The sequence below is a fragment of the Pongo pygmaeus genome, chromosome 8, assembly GCF_028885625.2.
Source record: "Pongo pygmaeus isolate AG05252 chromosome 8, NHGRI_mPonPyg2-v2.0_pri, whole genome shotgun sequence".
Taxonomy (NCBI): Eukaryota; Metazoa; Chordata; class Mammalia; order Primates; family Hominidae; genus Pongo; species Pongo pygmaeus.
In genome coordinates, this window is record NC_072381.2 from 82,004,874 (window position 1) to 82,024,891 (window position 20,018).

Genomic DNA, 20,018 nt, shown 5'->3' on the forward strand with positions numbered 1-20,018 from the left:
TGAAAATATCATTGGCTAGAACCTGGTCCTGGTTTTAATGTCAGTATCATTTTTGCTCATGGGGCTGAGGCAATATTTTGATGTCACAGGTGATGGTACAAATAAGGCAGGAGCTTCTTAGAACAGCTTGCATAATCTTCATTCCACAGACTCCCCACTTCAATAACTCATTCCTCTTTCATCGTAATTTCTCCTATTCTCCTTTATTTATTTATTTATTTTTTGCAACTAGAAAAATCTTTTTTTTTTTTTTTTAATTGAGACAAAGTCTCACTCTGGTGCCAGGCTAGAGTGCAGTGGCACAATCTCAGCTCACTGCAACCTCCGCCTCCCAGGTTCAAGCGATTCTCCTGCCTCAGCCTCCTGAGCAGCTGGGACTACAGGTGCGTGCCACCACTCCCAGCAAATTTTTGTATTTTTAGTAGAGACGGGGTTTCACCATGTTGGCCAATATGGTCTCGATCTCTTGACTTCATGATCCGCCTGCCTCAGCCTCCCAAAGTGCTGGGATTACAGGCATGAGCCACCGCGCCCAGCCAGAAAAATCTTTTAAGCTCATTTTTTTTTCTCCTGTTCCTTTAACAAATGATTTCAGGCATCTATGCCAACAATTATTAAGCAAAACCAAATAAAAGGTAAGAGATATCCAGACGTACTCATCATTATATCATGTTGGTCTTAGGCAAGGTACCATTAAGATTAGAATAAAGTTTTAAGATACTAGGAAATATCATTTAAGTTAAAATTTTAAAAAATCTAATTCCTTTTCTAATCCCTTTTATTTTAGGAGATGAACAAATAAGGGTCTTGATAGTTCTATGTTGTTGGAATATGGAGAGTTGGGAAGCTGCTGTGTTGGATGGATATTTGATAATAAAGACCTCCAGTGGAGCTGTATCTGTCCATCTTTTGTATGACTTTTCCACAGCAATAAAAGAAAGCCAAGCAGAACTACTGACACCATTTCACTGTGGACTCAAATATAAGCAGCCATAGTTCTTAGTCATTTTAATATGAGTATTGCTGGAAATTACCTTTTACAAAGCAAGGGAATATCTTTAGATTCTATCATCATCATTCTTTTAAAATCATTTAGAATCTTTATTATTATTAAGTAAAACACATGGATTTAGGGAAGATCAAACGAATGACTCATCAGTTCCTCACCTCACAAAAGAATGTATATCTGTCATGTAAATATCACTGTGCCTCTAGAGAAAATTGTTAGCCCAGTGAAAGAAAATTACACTGCTCAAAAAACCATACCAACAAAAATGCAAAGGTTCAAGGAAGTAAATAAAAAGCAAACCATGCATTTAACAGCTATGTCTCTTTGAACATTCTGTCTCTCCCTATTTTACTAATACACTTTTATTATATCATTATATTTTAATGGGCATATGGCTGAATAACCAGGAAAGAAAGAAAACTCAGAACAAAACAGGAAAATCCTGCTATGGACCTGGTTGAAGAGTTCAATGCATTGTCAAAAATGAATCTAGTGTATCAAAACCATACTGTCACAAATAGTGTTGCTTACAGTTAAGCTAGGTTTAAAAATTTCTATCTTAATTTACAAATGATCATTAGATATGGCAAAAATCATTGTAGATATTTGAGGATGGGTTGGAAATTGCAACTCAATTCACAGTCTCATTCTGCTTCACTTATGCCCCACACCTACCTGAATTTCTAGTTGCTGTAAGAAGATGGACCAATGTCGCTGTGATCATTTTTCAATATGAAGACTCAAAAGAGGACTAGAAGCCTAATATATAGAGCATGTTTCTTCAGATGGTTTCATCACATTAAAAATACCAAGACATTTTATAAAATGTAATGACTTTTATACATACATGTGTTAGTCTGTTTTCATGCTGCTGATAAAGACACACCTGAGACTGGGTAATTTATAAAGAAAAAGAGGTTTAATGGACTCACAGTTCCACATGGCTGGGGATGCCTCACAATCATGGTGGAAGGAGAAAGGCACATCTTACATCATGGCAAACAAGAGAGAGTAACAGAACTTGTGCAGGGAAACTCCCCTTTATAAAACCATCAGATCTCATGAGACTTGTTCACTATCATAAAAAAAAGTGCAAGAAAGACCTGCCCCCATGATTTGTTACCTCCCACCCATCCCTCCCACAACAGGTGGGAATTGTGGGAGCTACTAGGATTCAAGATGAGATTTGGGTGGCAGACAGCCAAACCATATCAATACAATTATACTCTGATGCTTTAGTATTTGTAAATCTTTTCTATGGCCTGGAAGTTTAGGGCCCCAGGAGCATCACTTGAGATAGTGGGCAAGCAGGAGAATGAAAGAGTACTGGTGGATGTGGTGGAACTAACTACAAGACCATCCTTAGCCTAAAGCAATGCCAGCTCTGTGGGAAGAAGAATGGCCACCTATTTCCTCTCACTCTCTTTGTACTGTTCCCTTCTCTGATGGCATTTGCACAAAGTAGTGCAAAGTAAATACCAAAACCCCACAGTGAAGTTTTCATGAAATGCACCTGATGGAGCCTAGTTACTTTTTTCTTTCTCAAATTGAAAGTAAGTGCATAACTATTAAGGACAAGTTTGTTTACCATTGAATATCATCTCAAATTTCACTGCTAACTTGACATTCTCTGGGAGATACTGGTGTAGTGCAAAGAAAGCTCTTCAGAGCAGTTAGTAGAATTGCTTCTGGTCCCAGCTATGCTATGAACTGGCTGCTTGTCTCAGGGGAAACCCTTGCCACAGGTGGAGGAAGAGGGTACAGCATCTCAGTGTTTTACTCAGCTCTAAAGATTCCTTTGTTTTCAGAAAAAATAGCTTATTTGCCTGTGGATTTGCCTTTCACTTTTACAAGTATTTTAAACATTGAGGAATGGTATCAAGGGAATGCTGTTAGTAAGATTTAGTAACTATTTTAGCTTACCAACTAGCAGTGTAAATTACAGTAAGTGCATGACGTCCTAACCTTAAAAATAAAATTAGCCTATTCATATAGGCATTTCTGCTGAACATCAATGGGAGGTTGTTGCTTCCTTTTGTTTTACCTTTAATATGATATACCTTCATGTCAGTCAAACAATTGTATTCAGTGTTAGTGTTTTCAAGTGAATTTTATGCAGAAGATAGCTTAAAAAATTTGCTTCCTAATAACCCCAACCCTGTTATTTCTCCTATGGCAAGCTACTTTCTGTTTTAAAAATAGATCTGTTCTACGAGACTTCAGTTGGCCCTGGTTGGTGTCCTCTTATGCGAGTTATTTAATTTAAAAATAGAACAGTCTCAGATCTGTATCAACTAGTTTATGATGACTTCTATCGGGAGTGAACTCTAAGTAGGCAGTGAATTCTGTGGAGTTAAGTGTGGGAACATTATAATCCAGTCGTGTTTTCCTCTTTGGTGAACTGATAGAGCTTTGCATCCAAATTGATATTTTCCATGTATTCAGCTTATGTTTTTTCTGAGGTTAAATTTAACTTCCCCAAGAGCTGAGGGAATTTTATAATTTGGGTGGAAAAGAAATTACCGCCGCAAAGTAGTTAACATTTAACATTTTTGAAACAAGTAATCACCCCTAGACTGTTTTTAGGTCAATCAAATTACTCTTTTACACAGAGCAATTTTAATTTAAAATGCACTGGTACACCTTTGGGCTATTAAAACAATCATTATTTCTTTGAATGCATATTTCTAGAGGAGAGGTGTAGAGAAACATCATTAAATAATAATAAGTAATATCTTTTCTATTAAAGGTAAGTTGTTTTAATTTTTCAACCCTTAAATGAAATTTGTCCTATTTTATAAAGTGAAGATATGTTTTTACATTGTTAGAAATTAAATTACTATTGATTTTGTGATGATTTAAGGCCTTAACTCTAGAATAGGAGCTCTTTTTCCCTTAACACAGTTTCAGAGATATAATTATTTGTTTCTTTTAAAAAGTCTGGAACTTATCAAGTTACAGAAAATGGACATAAAACATGTTATATGTCACATAGTTTTATTATTAAATTATAACTTTAAATGATACATTTTGCTATCTAAATAATTTGACATATTTTAAACATATTTTTCAAAATTGGGTTTTCTGTCAGACCTGATTAAACAATGTGACATCTTGAAATATTATTCAAAGTTACAAGTTCCTCATCAGGAAGAATAATTCCTTCTTAAAATGATCTTTTGTAGAATTTTGCCATATAATCCAGTCTTTAAACGTCCTTTTTTTTTTTTTCCATCCAACCAGCAGAGAGCACTTCAGCTTGTAATACGAACCTTACATATACAAATGAATACAGCCAAGATCATGCTTTATCAAAGAAATGGGCAAACAACTACTCTTAGTCATAGGTTCATTCATTTCCTACCAATTCATGTTTATTCGATCAATTTCCTAAATTTTACATTAATTGAAACACACATTTATAGTTTAAAAAGAATTTTATAAAGACATTTTCTTCAAACATATTCTTGTGCTATGCCCTTGGCCAGACATATGTTAATTGTATTTTGTATATTTTATAATCCCAATTAACTTGTAAATTTTTATGTAAATGAACTAAATTTAATCTAAATTTTTGTACCCCCTCAGTTGTTTTTGTTTGTTTTTTGTTTTTAAAGAAAGAGGCCCATGCTCTTTGGATAGTCAGTAAATAGTTGTTGACAAAGTCTTCTTTTGGGAAGTAAATCCTACTGCCTGGAATCTACTATAGACAAATTACTTTAGGTGGATGTACTGTCTCTGTTGGTTACCTAGTGAAGAATGTCAAGATTTAGGTGGGAAAGTCAAAATTGAATCCACCTGCTTAGACTCTTTAGCTTATGAAGAATTTGTATAAAGCATCTACCTCATCCTCATCCCTCAAAAGACACACAACTAATAAACAAGGTTCACCCGATTGAAGTCAATGAGCGGTAGAAGCAGCAAAGGTACTGCCAGTTCCCCAGATTTCCCTATGTTTTGAAGATGAGCAAGGGTTGAATCACTGAAGAACTTGAAAGGTTTATTTTGCCATCTTGAGATGTTCTACCTTTTATATTGCATGACAAGAGGAATGTTACTGAATAGTGGCAGAAAATGGAAACTGTGGTTAAATAGCAGTTCAGTGTCTGACCAGAAATGTAGAACATGGTGATTAGATGCCCAACACCTTTCAGAATTCTGGCCATCCCAGACTTACTGAGATGTGTATTATTATAATTAATGCGCACACCTCAAATAGAAAGTAGCTCAAATAGCTGCCCTATGGTTGGTAAAATCCACATGGCTGTCTGAGCGTGTCACTTGAATCCCTATGCTTGGCCTGCTCAGCCCTGGGTAAAGCATCTAAGCATCCCTCTAACTCGTGTCTTTCTCCGGGACTGGTGTTTCAGGTGTAGGAGAAGGAATCTTGGTTGAATGTGGACACAAACCCCCTTTATATGTTAGGTAAAAAATGGGGACGATTTCAGCCTAAACAGATCTGTTCTTTTGGTTTACTATTTTAGTATCATGTCCTCAACCATTGTTAAGTCCCCCCACACATACCACTGAAAAATTAGCCCTCTGTGACTTGTTTTTTCCTGTATGGCTGTGTTTTACATTCATTTGAATCCCATTTCTCCTGAAAAAGTAAATATTCATTTGAATGCTATGTCTCCTGAATAAAAATGTTAGTATGTGTGGAACTGATATGATTTATTCCTGGCTCCCAGCCCCTAGGAATGGACCTGAACCCTCTCTCCCCTTCTTTCTCCCTTTCCCGCTTGTTACCCCACTCTCACTTTGTACCTCTGTCAGTTATCTGCTCAAAGTGCTCTGTTTTCATCTTAGTGGTTGTCTGTGGTTGCCCCTAGAACCTTATTCTTTCCTGAATCAGAATGTATCTGGCATGCTTCTAAAGATGCTTAAATGACAGCTCATAATAGTAATTTGGCTGTGTTTAAATGGATGGAAGGCATGGTGAGGGGGTTTCCACCCACGTGTGAAATACCCCAGATACTCAGAAAATATCCAGATTCCTGGGGCTCAAGATGGCATGCAGTGGGGAGTGTGGACACAGTGTGTGGCCAGGGCAGCTGGGGAGTGTGTAATGTGATCTGAGACCTGCACTGCCCTAAACACAGTCAAGAAGCACAGAATGTTTCTGCCACAGAGACAGCAGCTTTGCTCTTAGTATTTCATGAATATTCTGGAGGGTTTCTTGTTGGTTGGTTGGTTGGTTGGTATATTCATGGAAGGAAACCAATGATTAAATATGAATCATGGCAAATTGGGTATGGGGCTTTCCATCATAAACCCTGCATTAGAAATCCTTAGGTGAAGATTGGCATCTTTTTTGCATGTCACATTTAAAAAAAAAGTAATCATGGAGAAAATCTAGCCTGTGATATGACTTCTCCAGTAGTGGTAGGTCTCTTTTATTGTTTGAATCATCGAGTGTTTTTTTTACAAACCAAGTAACCTGATCTTTTATCACTCTCCTGACTGCCTCCTCCGGTATATGCGCTGATGCATTCAACACATGTGTTAGTATGGGAGGCTAGCAGCACGGAGAGCAATTTACATTCAGCTTCCCAGCCTGCTAGAAGCAGCAAATCAGCCCCTGGGAAGGCTTCGAAGACTTGTCAGCAGTCTGTAGCTTATTTCTGTGTGTGTGAGGGTGTGTGTGTGTGTGTGTGTCTCTCTCTCTCTCTCTCACCATTTCCAGGCTCAAATCACTGTGGAGGAACAAGCAACAAAGTCTTGTCAGGACCTTATCTCAGGGTAACGATTTAGTTAAAAATGAAAGGCTAAAATATTGATTTTCTTTAGAAGAATAATTGACTGTTTGATGTAGAGAACACCCAGTTTCTTCCTGAGGAAAGCTGAACAGGGCTACATTAGCAGCCCGCGTCTCTGACAGCAGCAGGGGCTGGGTTTAAGCAGCGGCTGCTTTGCCTGGGGAGCACCCGTAAATGGACTTTGGTCTCAATGCTTTGACTCTTTGTCGTGGTTTTGGATGTTGGAATACCGGCGGTGATCTATCTTTTATAAACTCACCTGATTTAAAGGAAAGATGAGTGAAGAACCAAAGGAGAAAAATGCAAAACCTGCTCATAGGAAAAGGAAAGGAAAAAAGGTAAGAAATGAATAAGCAACATGTTCTCTTCATTGTTCTCTGGCTCTGGGGAGGAAGTGATCTTTAGGCTGAATTTTTAAGAGATTGGCTTTAGATTTTTAAGAAGCTGCTAGAATCTGAATGCTTTTGTTTTTCCAGTCTATTAATGGGTGTGTTCTGTCTTGGAGGAAAATCATCACAACTCGGATACATTGCTAAAATATTTAAACAGTTAAATACAGTCATTTAGATTTCACTGAAGTGGTGTGTTTTTTTCATAGTGATATTCAGAATTATTAAGTAAACACATGTCCTAAGTATGTGGGTGGGTGTGTTTTTTTCTCCTTTAAATTTCACAGAATGCTCGTTAATCAACAGGGTATAATTACTAATGAATATTATTATGGTATAGATGTTTAGCTTTAACATATATTTTAGGGAAACTTAGAGAAACCTGTAGTTATACTTTAAAATTACAGCATGGAGGTGAACTCCATTTTAATTATTGATCACTTTATGGCTGACAGATCTCAGGTTTGCATTCGACCCTGCAGTCGTACAGCCATATGCCCAGTTCGTCTATTATAATCCAAAAAATTAATTTTGTTTTCCATGTAAATTGAGGAATCATCAATATATTAATAGATGATTATGGTAAACCTGTAGGTTCATTTTGGTTTTCTTGAATGTGTATATCTTCAAAGGTGCTCCTAACTTTTTAATTCATTTTGAAATGGGGAAAAAAGATGATTCCCTAGATCTGTCATTTGGTTTTGATCCATTGTGGTTTATAAATTGTCTTGGTTTTAGGGTGTGCCACCAATGGAAAAGACAGTTGTGCATCTGTAACAAAGAAAAACAAATATCTAAAATAGGATTATAGCTCATAGATATTTAAGGAGAATGTGTGCTGTATTTTAAAATCTATAGTCAAAATCTTCAGATATAATATTGTAATTACTAGGACTCATATATAATTTTACCTCTTTAAAATGCTTCGTTGGCCCAATGTAATGTATGCTCAGACAGTGGACACATACAGAATGGTGGCTATAGTAGAGAAGATAAAGATTTCAGCTACTCGTGGAATATATCAGGCATTTAAAAAAATGTTCATAATCTGTTTATTATTAATTAAAAGGTTAATTTGAATATGATGTTCTTAAGGGACCTACTACCAGCAGACTGTTCTGAGGTCATGTCTATGTACATGCCAACATTCTAGGGCAGTGGTTCAATGTCTTCCAGATAGTGAATCTGTGCAGACTGGTTTTAAGTCAGCCTTGACTTCTTGTACATTGCCTTGGCAGGGGTTGATGATGTTGCAAAGGTGTTAGTCTGATTTCCCAAGGGAGCAGGTCTCAGCTGCACAGCACAAATGATTTGTTTAATGCCTAGCATAGTGGCACTGGTCTCAAAAAAAAAAAAAAAACCAAAAAACCTGTCAGTTTTGCTCATGTTTATGAGATATGGCTTTAAGTGTCTTGACAGGTTCCACCATGATTCTGAACACAGTGTCATAGGGAGCTGAGACAGACACATGAACCACGACAGTGCAATCCATATTAGAGTGAGCAGTGGCTGGATTTGTTGTAAATCATCGAGCTTTTATGTGGAATCCTTTAACATGGGCTTTTTTTTCCCCTCTCTGTCTACCTTGAAATTTTCCCAGCTGTGTTCCATGTCTCCTCATATGAGGTTATCCTGCTCAGAGCACAATATAAAGTCAATTGCTTTGAGCCCTTCTTCCTTCATTCCACACTCTCCCAACTGCTACTAGGGCACTCTTAATGAAAGCTTTGATCATCACCCTCTGCCTAGTACCTTCTAAACTCCTTACTGCCTGCTCAGTGAATATCAAATTCCTGACCATAGGGCCTGAAGCTCTCCAGTCTAACCTGTACCCACATTTCTGGTTTTTTCCCCCTCATTATACTTCATTCACATCTGACTCTATCCAGACCAGGGTTTTTACCAGTCCCTGAATTAAATCATTCTTCTGATGCTTGTTCTTTGTCCATTGAGAATGCATTTCTGTGCCAGCCCACTGGGTGACATCCTACCCATCCTTGAAGGTCAAACCCATATCTTGCCCTCTTCTTGAAATCTCTTGATTCTCCCTAGTTGGAAGTTAGTCTTCTGGATGAACACAGCACCTTATACTGTCTGGACACTTAACACATTCTGCTTCTTTTTCAAGCTATCAGATACCTACTTTATTCTCTTGACCACATTGAACCTCCTGATATTTTCCTCCAAAAGCACTCAGCATGCTGCCTTGTATGCAGTTGACACTAAATAAATGTCCCATTGAATTATCTCTACCAGTTTACTGATCAGAGTTTACTAAGAATTTTCAGTGTTAGAGCAGATACATATCAAAAATGAGATATCTTTCAAAGGAGTAGGCCTTTTCTCCCCGTATTTTCTGGAAAAAGGTTACAATATTTTGTTGCTGAAAAATATGTATACATATATATATACCTTTTTATTCTGAAGCAAATATTCCAGAAGTTTTCTGGGTGCTCCAGATGACCTATACTGAAGCAGGGGAGGGTGTGGTCAAATAAAAGCATTCCAGGTGGGAAATATATGCAACCTGCCAAACTCTGTGGCAACAAGCTCCCCAAGCATTCAAAATATTTCCCAGTGACATATGGAATTATTTTAAAACAAAATTTAGTGTGACATCATTTTCCGTAAAAGAATCTATCTTAAAATGGCCTTTAAAATTATGTGTTGGTGTTGAGTGTTTTCAGAAAAACAGATCACATGCTTAGGGCATTTGGGTATAAAGTCTCTCTTGAGACATTTAATATGGAGTCATCAAGATAAATGTGATGGAATCATATTATTCCTCTGTTAGCACATAGTATTTTTGTATTTTGATCAGGAATATAATGATTCAAGTTGGTGTTAGGAAATGCTTTTTCTAATAATTTCTGTATTTTGTTCTGGAATGTGAAGAGGATATCTGTGTGTATCCATATTCCATAGCTGTTTATGTCTCCCTATGCTAGTTATCAAAGAAGGATGTGCTTGAAGAGAACTGGGTGCTCTTGTAATCTTGCTTCTAACTTGATATCTTGTCTTGAATAGATGAATCAGACTCTCTTTTTCTATAAAATGGGGATGATGTATCTCAGGCAGCTACCGGGGATACTAGGAAGGTAAAATAAAAATAATCAATAAGACCGTATTTTTAAAAGTTTTTAAAATGATAACACCTAACCTCGAAGTGGTCATCATGGTGGAATTTCAAGCTTGATGTAGAGTAACTGATCCTGTAGAAGAGATGACACAGGATAACATATTGCCCCCTCTGATATTATACTGCAGAAGTGCTTATTTTAACCAGCTGCCAAGGATAAAATGTAGGAAGTGACACTTAAAGATTTTTTTTCTTTAGCATCTGTATTAGCTTGGACTGACATTTAAAAAAAACACAATAGACTAGGTGGCTTAAACAACACAAATTTATTTTCTTACAGTTCTGGAGAATGAAAGGCTGAGATTAGGGTGTCAGCATGGTTAGTCCTAGTGGGGACACTCTTCCCAGCTTGCTGATGACCATCTTCTTGCTATGTGCTCACATGGCCTTTCCTCAGTGTGTATCTGTGGAAGGAGAGGCATCTTTTGCTCTTCTTTTACGACCACCAATCCTATCATATTAGGACCTCATCTTTCTTACCTTATTTAACCTTAACTATCTCCTAAAATCCCTATCTACACATACAGTCACATTGGGGGTTAGAATTTTAACATATAAATTTGGGGGGTTGAGGGGAGACACAATTTTGTCCCTAGCAGCATCCAAAGAAGGGTATACTATCCAGGTTCACAACTTAGGTGTGCTTAATAAACCATGTGATACTGATTGAAATTCTATTAATTCAATTCACTTAGCAGATGCTACATAGGGGAGAGCCTTAAATTACTGGCTAGAGCCAGCTACAGGCATACCTCAGAGATATGGTAGGCTTGGTTCCAGACCACTGCATTAAAGTGGATATCACAACTAAGCAAGTCATGCACATTTTTTGGTTTCCCAGTGCATGTAAAAGTTATGTTTGCACTATGCTGTAGTCTATTAAGTATAGTCTATTAAGTATGTTTTTTATGTCTAAAAAGGCAATGTACATACTTGAACTTACTGCGAGTCTTAATCTTTTTGCTTGTGGAAGTTCTTTTTTTGATGTCAATGGCTGTTGATGGATGGTGGTTGCCAAAGTTTGGGGTGGCTGTGGCAATTCCTTAAAATAAGACAACAGTGAAGTTTGCCACATTGACAAACTCTTCCTTTCATGAAAGATCTCTCTGTACCATGCAATGCTATTTGATAACATTACTCACAGTAGAACTTCTTTAAAATTGAAGTCAATCTCAACATCACCACTGCTTTATTAACTAAGTTTATGTAATACTCTAAATATTTTGTTGTCATTTCAACAATGTTCATAGTGTCTTCACCCAAGAGTAGATTCCATCTCAAGGAACCACTTTCTTTGATCATCCATAAGAAGTAACTCCTCATCCATTTAAGTTTTATCATGAGTCATGTCATGTCTTCAGGTTTCTAGTTCTCTTGCGATTCAGTCATGTCTTCAGGTTTCTGGTTCTCTTGCTATTTCCACCACATCTGCAGTTATTAATACTTCCTCCATTGAAGTCTTGAGCCCCCAAAGTTGTCTATGAGGATTGGAGTCAACCTCTTGCAAACTCCTGTTAATGTTGATATTTTGACCTCCTCCCAAGAATCACAAATTGGCTTAATGGGATCTAGAATAGTGAATCCTTTCCAAAAGATATTCAATTTACTTAGCTCAGACCCATCAGACAACTACTTATGGCAGCTATAGCCTTAGAAAATGCATTTCTTAAATAATAAGACACGAAAGTTGAAATTACTCCTTGATGATGGGCTGTAGAATCAATGTTGTGTTAGCAGGCCTGAAAACAACATTAGTCTGCTTGTATATCTCCATCAGAGATCTTGGGTGATCAGGTGCATTGTCAATGAGCAGTAATATTTTAAAAAGAATTTTTTTTTCTGGCCAGCAGGTCTTAACAGTAGGCTTAAAATATTCAGCAAGCCATGCTATAAATAGATGTACTATCATCCAGGCTTTGTTGTTCCATGTATATATCACAAGCAGAGTAGATTTAGCATAATTCTTAACGACTCTAGGATTTTTAGAATGGTAAGTGAGCATTGGCTTCAACTTAATGTCACTAGCTACGTTAGTACCTAACAAGAAAGTCAGCCTGTCCTTTGTAGCTAGGCATTGACTTCTCTGTAGTTATGACAGTCCTAGGTAGGATCTTCTACCACTACAGTATAGGGCTGTCTTGTCTACACTGAAAAGTCTGTGGTTTAGTGTAACCACCTTCACCAGTTTTCTTTGCTAGATCTTCTGGATAACTTGCTATAGCTTCTAAATCAGCACTTGCTGCTTCACTTTGCACTTTTATGTTATGAAGACAGCTTCTTTCCTTAAACCTCTTGAATCAACCTCTACTAGCTTCAAACTTTTCTTTTGCATTTTCCCCAACTTTCTTGTCTTCACAGAATTGTAGAGAGTTGGGGCCATGCTCTGCAAACGTTGTGGCTGGTTTTTGTTTTGTTTTGTTTTTAAGAGATAGGGTCTCACTCTCTGTTGCCCAAGGTAGAGCACATTGGCATGATCATAGCTCACCACAGCCTCAAATTCCTGGGTTCCAGCAATCCTCCACTTCAGTCTTTCAAGTAGCTGGGATCACAAGTGTGCTCCACCACAACTGGCTAACTTTTTTATTTTTGTGTGTGGAGATGAGGTCTCACAATGTTGCCCACACTGGTCTCTAATTACTGGCCTCAAGCAATCCTCCAATCTTGGCCTTCCAAAGTGCTGGAATTACAGGTGTGAGCTCCACCATGCCTGGCTAGTGGCTGGTTTGATCTATCCACAGCACTCAGACCTTCTCCCTATCAGCAATAAGGCTATTTTGCTTTCTTATCATTCATGCGTTCACTAGAGTAGCACATTAATTTCCTTCAAAAACTTGTTTTTGCATTCATAATTTGGCTCACTAGTGAAAGAGCCCTAGTTTTTGGTCTGTCTCAGCTTTTAGCTCCTCACTAAGCTTAATCATTTGTAGCTTTTGCTTTAAAGTGGAAGATGTGTGGCCCTTCCTTGCCTTGAACATTTAAAGGCCATTGTAGGGTTATTACTTGGCCTCATTTCAATATTATTGTATCTCAGGGAATAGGGAGGCCCGGGTAGATGGAGAGAGAAGAACATGTCAGTGGAGCAGTCAGAACACACATACAACATTTATTAATTAAGGTTTCCATCTTATATGTATGTGGTTTGTGGCTACCCAAAACAGTTACAATATTAATAGTAACTTCAAACATCACTGATCCTAGATCACCAAATAGATATAATAATAAAGAAAAAAATTGAAATATTTTGAGAATTACCAAAATGTGACCCAGAGACACAAAGTGAGCACATGGTGTTGGAAAAATGGCACTGATAAACTTGCTCGTTGCAGGATTGCCATAAACCTTTAAGTTGTAAAAAATGCAATATCTGCAAAGCACAATAAAATGAAGTATGCTGGTATGTTAAACCAATCTGTGTAGAAAGTGTTAAGGGAACCAAATAAAGCTGAATTCAGGCTTTATTGGTGGCAGAAAGGAGGGAGTGGTAACTTCCATTTGGAGGATGAAGTCATGAAAGGATAGTCGAAGGCATGCTTGCATTGAGATTAAGAAGATATGTGTTTCCCAGATGACAGAGGATAAGAGTGTTCCAGTTAGAGAGTGTGAGATGAGAGAGAAAATGATTCAGAGCTGCCTGGTGTAAGCTTATGAATCTAAGCATTGGTTTGTATATTTGGACTATGGAGCGCAGGGGTGAGTTACGGCAAGATATAATAAAGAAAAAAACAAGGACCATCCCAAGGAATCTTAGTTAACAACATCATTTTTGACCTGGGGTTTCCCAAAAGGACTTGAGCAGGGAAGTATTAAGGTCAGACATAGTTTATAGCAGGGGTCCCCAACCCCTGTGACATGGACTGATATCAGTCTGTGCCCTGTTGGGAACTGGGCTGCACAGTGGCAGGGAAGTGAGCATTACGGTCTCAGCTTCACCTCCTGTCAGATCAGAAACAGCATTGATTCTCATAGGAGTGTGTGTGAACTGCACATACAAGAGATCTGTGTTGCGCACTCTTTGTGAGAATCTAATGCCTGATGATCTGAGGCAAAACAGTTTCATCCTGAAACCATCTCCACCATCCGTGGAAAAATTGTGTTCTACGAAACTGGTCTCTGATGCTGTTGGAGACCACTACTTCACAGGAAAACATCCCAACTATTTGGTAGAAAGGCCAGGTCTTTACTTTTGTACCATCATCTATCTCATAGGCCTGTATGTTCCATTGGACCATGGCCCAGAATATACACTTTCATTGTCAATGATTACTGAAGATTTGGTCCCTTGAGTGCTTCATTTAGTGATTATTTTTTAAGGGGCAAATTGGAGAAAAATATTTATATGTTTAGGATTCTACTAGGTAAGGAATTCCACTGCAGTGAGTTTGCTTATTTTTTAGAGAATGTCAGAAAAAGGATTTTCACTGTTTCAGTTCAGCTGCCTTTTCCGTCTTAAGAATAAAAACTAACTTACTTTATTTAAACTAGTTTTTATGGTTTGTGTTTCTTCTAAGGGTAGACTTCATAACTGTATCTCATTCTTTCTTTTTCTTTCTACCAGGCCACCATAGCTTTGCCTTATGTGTGAGAGCTGTACTTGTTTCCTGTCTGATGAATCTCAAATTATCCAAACATACATTCATTTTTTTAAGGGGGAGTCAAAAGAATGTCCATTTCTAATTTTCATTCCCTGTTCTTAATGCTGCTGGAATTATATTGTATTCTTATCTGGTCCTGGAGTCTTTGATTAGGGTGTCTTGAACACACCATGCCCTCTTACTAAGTTGGTGGTGTGCTGGCAGACCTTGAGCACACGGCAGTTTCATTGACCTATAATTTTCATTCTTGTGTTTGGACATTGCTTAATTTGACTGCTACTGCTCTACAGGCAAATAACCTTTTGAAGTCTTTTGTTGTTGAACAGGTGATTTGAGTAATGGTGTACTGAGCATGGTCTCGTGTTCAGTGCATTGTTTCTTCTAATGATACACTCCATATCAAGAGGCATTTTAATCCTTTTCCATTTTACTTTAAACATCGTTGTTGAATTTTTTTCTCTTAGTCTTACACAGCTATAAATTTTTTAAAAAATGTTTTCTAGTTGGCTGTTAATTTTATTTTTATAAATGCTATCCATTTTATAGTCAGTAGGCATTCAAAATGATTCAATGTCTTGTGCATCCACATCCATGAAACTGAAATTTTGACTCCTCCAGTAATTAATTTGAAATGATTTTTTTAACTTAGCATTGGAATTTGCTTATTTTAGTACAAAGATTTTTATGTTGTCTTTGCACAAGGTAATTGTGCACTTAGAACTTTCTTTTTGTAGGGAGAGATTGGATGAACCTGGGATATTACTTCTTGATATCAGAATTTCATAAAATGTTGGACCTCTAGTATAATATCACCTTTTAAAAATCAAACTTAGTGAGATAGATTTACTGGAGATTTTCTTCAGACTTTTTATTATAAAAAGAATGGAAAAAACATGATATAAATTTATTTTATATATAGTAGCTTTGGGGCATAGACTCTGAGCATGGCTTCAGACTGAGGCACTGAAAATTGGTTTACAATCCCTTCTCCATAATTTCAAAATCCAAAATGAAAAACTGAAATTTTTTCCTTAACTTCTTTGGCGGCAAAATCTGACCTGACCTGAGCACATTTGGTAGCAAAACCTGATCTGACCTACGTGAAACTATTTATAGTCTTTATTCATCCTACTTAGTGTGAGTATTCATATGTTTTGCTGAAAAAGTAAAAATTCTTTGCTTATCGGATGCTGCCCCAAGACACTGCTGGGGATGTTCATAATATTTATACATACCTTTCTAAGATGAAAAAGTTCTGAATTCCAAAGCTTGGCTGGCTGCAAGGATTTCAGATCATGGGTTGTGAGTCTGTATTGAGTTCTGAGCTGGGACTGGGAGCCAGTAAGGTTAGCTTGGGGTGAGGGGAAAGGGGCTTGTTTTTGTCCTTAATAAATTCCAGATAAAGTGGTGCTCTGTAATGCCAAGCACTATAGCAAAGGTCTGTAATGCAGTTTTCAGTTTGGTAGGAAAAATATTTCTAGAAGCACTCTAACAGAAAACTGCTTGCTTAATCATAAATCTGAATATTTGGACCAGGTGGTTTTCAAGATGATATTTATAAAGCTTGGTTTTTTAAAAACCCAGTGAATTTAATGAATTGTGATTTATCAATAATAAAAGGAAAAAAGAGTCCTGATTACTATTCTTGAAATTCTTACTTTTTTGTTGTTCATAATCATTTGATGAGGTTATAATAAATAACTCTGGTATATATTTTCTGAAAGAAAGGATATAGACTTTGGGGAAATTGTTGTTTGAGTCATTGTACCTGCTTGCCAAGAAAATAATGTTAATCATATGAATAATTAATATTGCACGATTAGCACATACAATGGTGTTCTTTGTCATCTGTCTCAAATAAAAATTCCCATCTATGGATATGACTTTTATGCACCTTAATTTTTTTTAAGTTTTCAATGCATTTTTTTTTTCTGTTTGTTAGATGATGTAATTTATCCCATGGCTATGTTAATAGCTAAAAATCTAGAAATTTCTTTCAACCTCTATTGATTTTACAGTCTTTGTCTCTGAAATCCTCTATGATCACCAGGGAAGTAACAGAAACAAAGCGTATTTAAAACACGGGGGAAACCCTGTCTCTACTAAAAATACAAAAAATAAGCTGGGCGTGGTGGTGTGAGCCTGTAGTCCCAGCTACTCCGGAGGCTGAGGCAGGAGAATCGCTGGAACCTGGAAGGCAGAGGTTGCAGTGAGCCAAGATCACGCCACTGCACTCCAGCCTGGGAGGCAGAGCGAGACTCCATCCCGCTACCCCATGGAGCCCCCACCAAAAAAAATGCTCCCTTAAGACATATTGTTAACATTTTTAGAGATACCAATTAATAAACTAGTTTTAACAGCACCCATAAGAAAAACAAAACTATAAATCAATTATGAAGTTTTAATGCATAAGAAGAGTTTTGATAGTGAAATTTGGAACATTAAGCAATTTGCTGAATGCAGGCTCTCTTTGTAGACAGCCTTAAAACTTTCATCTTTCACTTCTAACTCACTAGTCTTTTAAGTTATATATTTCATGAGATATGTTTGTTGGGCATTTCTACCAAGTGGGTGTTTTAAAATAAAGCGTAATGATGCAAAACTATTTAATAGGTCTGTTTTATCATTTTGATTCTGCCTCAATGCCATACCATTGAATCCTTCTTCCTTCCTTTGTTTTAAGCATTTACTATTCTAGGTGCAAGGAATACATGAGTGAACATGGCAGACAATAAACATAAACAGTGCATAATTAATGCTAACTATCACTAGTTATCACTAGTTAAAATTACACAAGAGGCTGCTACAGTGGAGAGAGGCTAGGGCTCAGACACAACTCATGATCAGGGTAGCCAGGGAAGGTCTGGCTGAGATGGCTCTTGAGTGGTGAGTGTGCTCAGTCACCACAGGGACTTGGGTCCACTCTGGAGAGAAGACACTGCAGGAGAAAGGAACTGCTTGGGAAAGGCCTTGTGGTGCTCAGGCTCTGAGGAAGAAACATCATTTGACCTCATCATGGACTCTCCCAGTTGGCATGAACTTTAAAGATTTCTTCACACAGTCCTCAAATGTTTATTTTATTTTTTCTTCCCAGAATCCAACCAATGTTTTGTGAATTTTAAATGTAACGAAAAATATTTTAGGGAGTTAGCTGGGGATACGTGATACCTGAACAGTACAGCATCGTGTGAATTTTTGCTGAGTGAATGAATGATGAACTTTTATTTTACTTTCCACTTTCCTTGTTAGCCACTGTGCCTTATGTACGTGAGGAATTTTAAAACTTCTTGCAGGAAACCACATCTCTCAAGCCTCCATTTAACAATTACTTTCCCCCTTGGTACATAGTCTACTCGATAAAACAGAAATAAAAATGTGTACATCAGAAACTTAAACCTTGATATGATGCTTATGCATAATTTTTGCAAATGATATCAATGAAGCTTATGAAATATTACCTTAGAATACAGGCTGCACCACTCCATGCATTTGTGTCATATTTAATGTCAGCATTTTGTGTGTACTTAGTGAAAAATTAAGCAATAATTATAGCAAACCATGCTAATTCCTTGAAACAAAGCTTAACCTCCAGATAATTTCTGAGAACATTGTGCAATTTCCCCTTCTTGTTTTCATGATGCTAACTTATTTAGTTTTTACATACAGTGATTTTACCACTAGATAATTTACCTTGGCATTTTACAAAGTTGAAAAATCTCTTTGGAATATTTTCATATTATCTTGAGTGATGATTTCTGTTTTTTCAAGCCAGTTCATTTTAACATAGCAGGAACATCAAAAATACAGAAGTTGAACCATAGTGGTCTATTAATAAAAAAGATTTTATGTATAATTACAGGTAATTAAGTGAATTGTGTATTCAAGCAAATATTTATGAATTAACTTCAAAGTTTCTTTTTAAAAACAAAAGCAACTGTGGTTGTGATTTTATGGGTTCTCATCCCGATCCCCCAACAGAGATGCCTATCAGAAATTTAATGGATTTCCTCCTACTACAAATGTGGGGTTATTTCACTGAATCTGTTTTGGACAAATAGAGAAGTTCAGGAAACAGCTTGGTTTCAGACATTTGAAGTTCCCTGTTCTGACCCATTAAGCAGCACTCTTTCTCCACAACTGTTCTCTATGTCTTAAAGTTAAAAATTAAAGTTAAATGTCTTATAGTTAAAATTTAAAAATGTACAGGGCACTTATAAAGTTAGACTAGCAATATGCTCTAGATTCCAGCTTTTACAAAAATTGCCAAATATGGCTTTTGATGAGTTCAATTATGTGAACGAGCTTGAAATATGTGCTAGTACCAACTTATACCAACACATTAGTCCTTAATTGAGAAGTTTTCACTGTCTTTCATAGAATTTTGCTATTTTAGGGAATTTCTAGAACAAAGCTCTAAAAATGAAGAAATGACCTTGATATCATCAGAGTGTAAAAACGACAAAATTTTAATTTTAATTGCTTAAATGACAAATTTTCTTTTAATAATCCACTTGATGAAAGTGCTTTTAACCCGAATACCTTATCTTTGTATCAAAGTTTTTTTGGAGGTAAACTCTAGATATTATATATAAGTTATAAATATGCCAATTATATTTTATTATCTCTCTGTCTCTCTATCCATCTATCTATCTATCTATGAATGACAGATTCTCTGTCACCCAGGCTGGAGTGCAGTGGCGCGATCTTGGCTCACTGCAACCTCTGCCTCCCAGGTTCAAGCGATTCTCCTGCCTCTGCCTCCTGAGTAGCTGGGATTATAGGCGCCCACTACCATACCTGGTTAATTTTTGTATATTTAGTAGAGATGGGGTTTCACCATGTTGGCCAGGCTAACATTTTTCTTTTTAGATAATTGATGTACTGATGTGGTTGTGTTAAACTACTAATATGTCAACATATGCCTTTTGTCTGCTACTTATAGAGGTTTTCTAGAATCTTTAACATGGAGATTCTTCAAAACATTTTTTAATCATGGGCTTGTGGTCGAAAGAAAAATACTCTGCATAGTGACCTGGAAAGAGCAGAGAATGGAATCACATATATTAGAGTTTGAATTCTGTACAACTGTTTAAAAGCTATTCAAAGTTTAAATTACTTAAATTTTCTAAG

General features: G+C 36.9%; 1 protein-coding gene across 3 annotated transcripts in view; it reads left to right on the forward strand.

The window, feature by feature from the left end:
- The window catches only part of ANK3 (ankyrin 3), a 699,134-nt gene that overhangs the window by 147,195 nt on the left and 531,921 nt on the right, over positions 1-20,018 (forward strand). Inside the window, exon 1 of one of the 3 annotated variants that reach the window (XM_054436348.2) lies at positions 6,533-7,106. The exons of the other annotated variants lie outside the window; for them this stretch is intronic. Coding sequence (XP_054292323.1) covers positions 7,044-7,106 — 63 coding nt within the window. The 5' untranslated portion in view covers positions 6,533-7,043. Of the gene's footprint in view, positions 1-6,532; positions 7,107-20,018 lie in introns of those variants that run through there. 3 annotated transcript variants of the gene reach the window in all.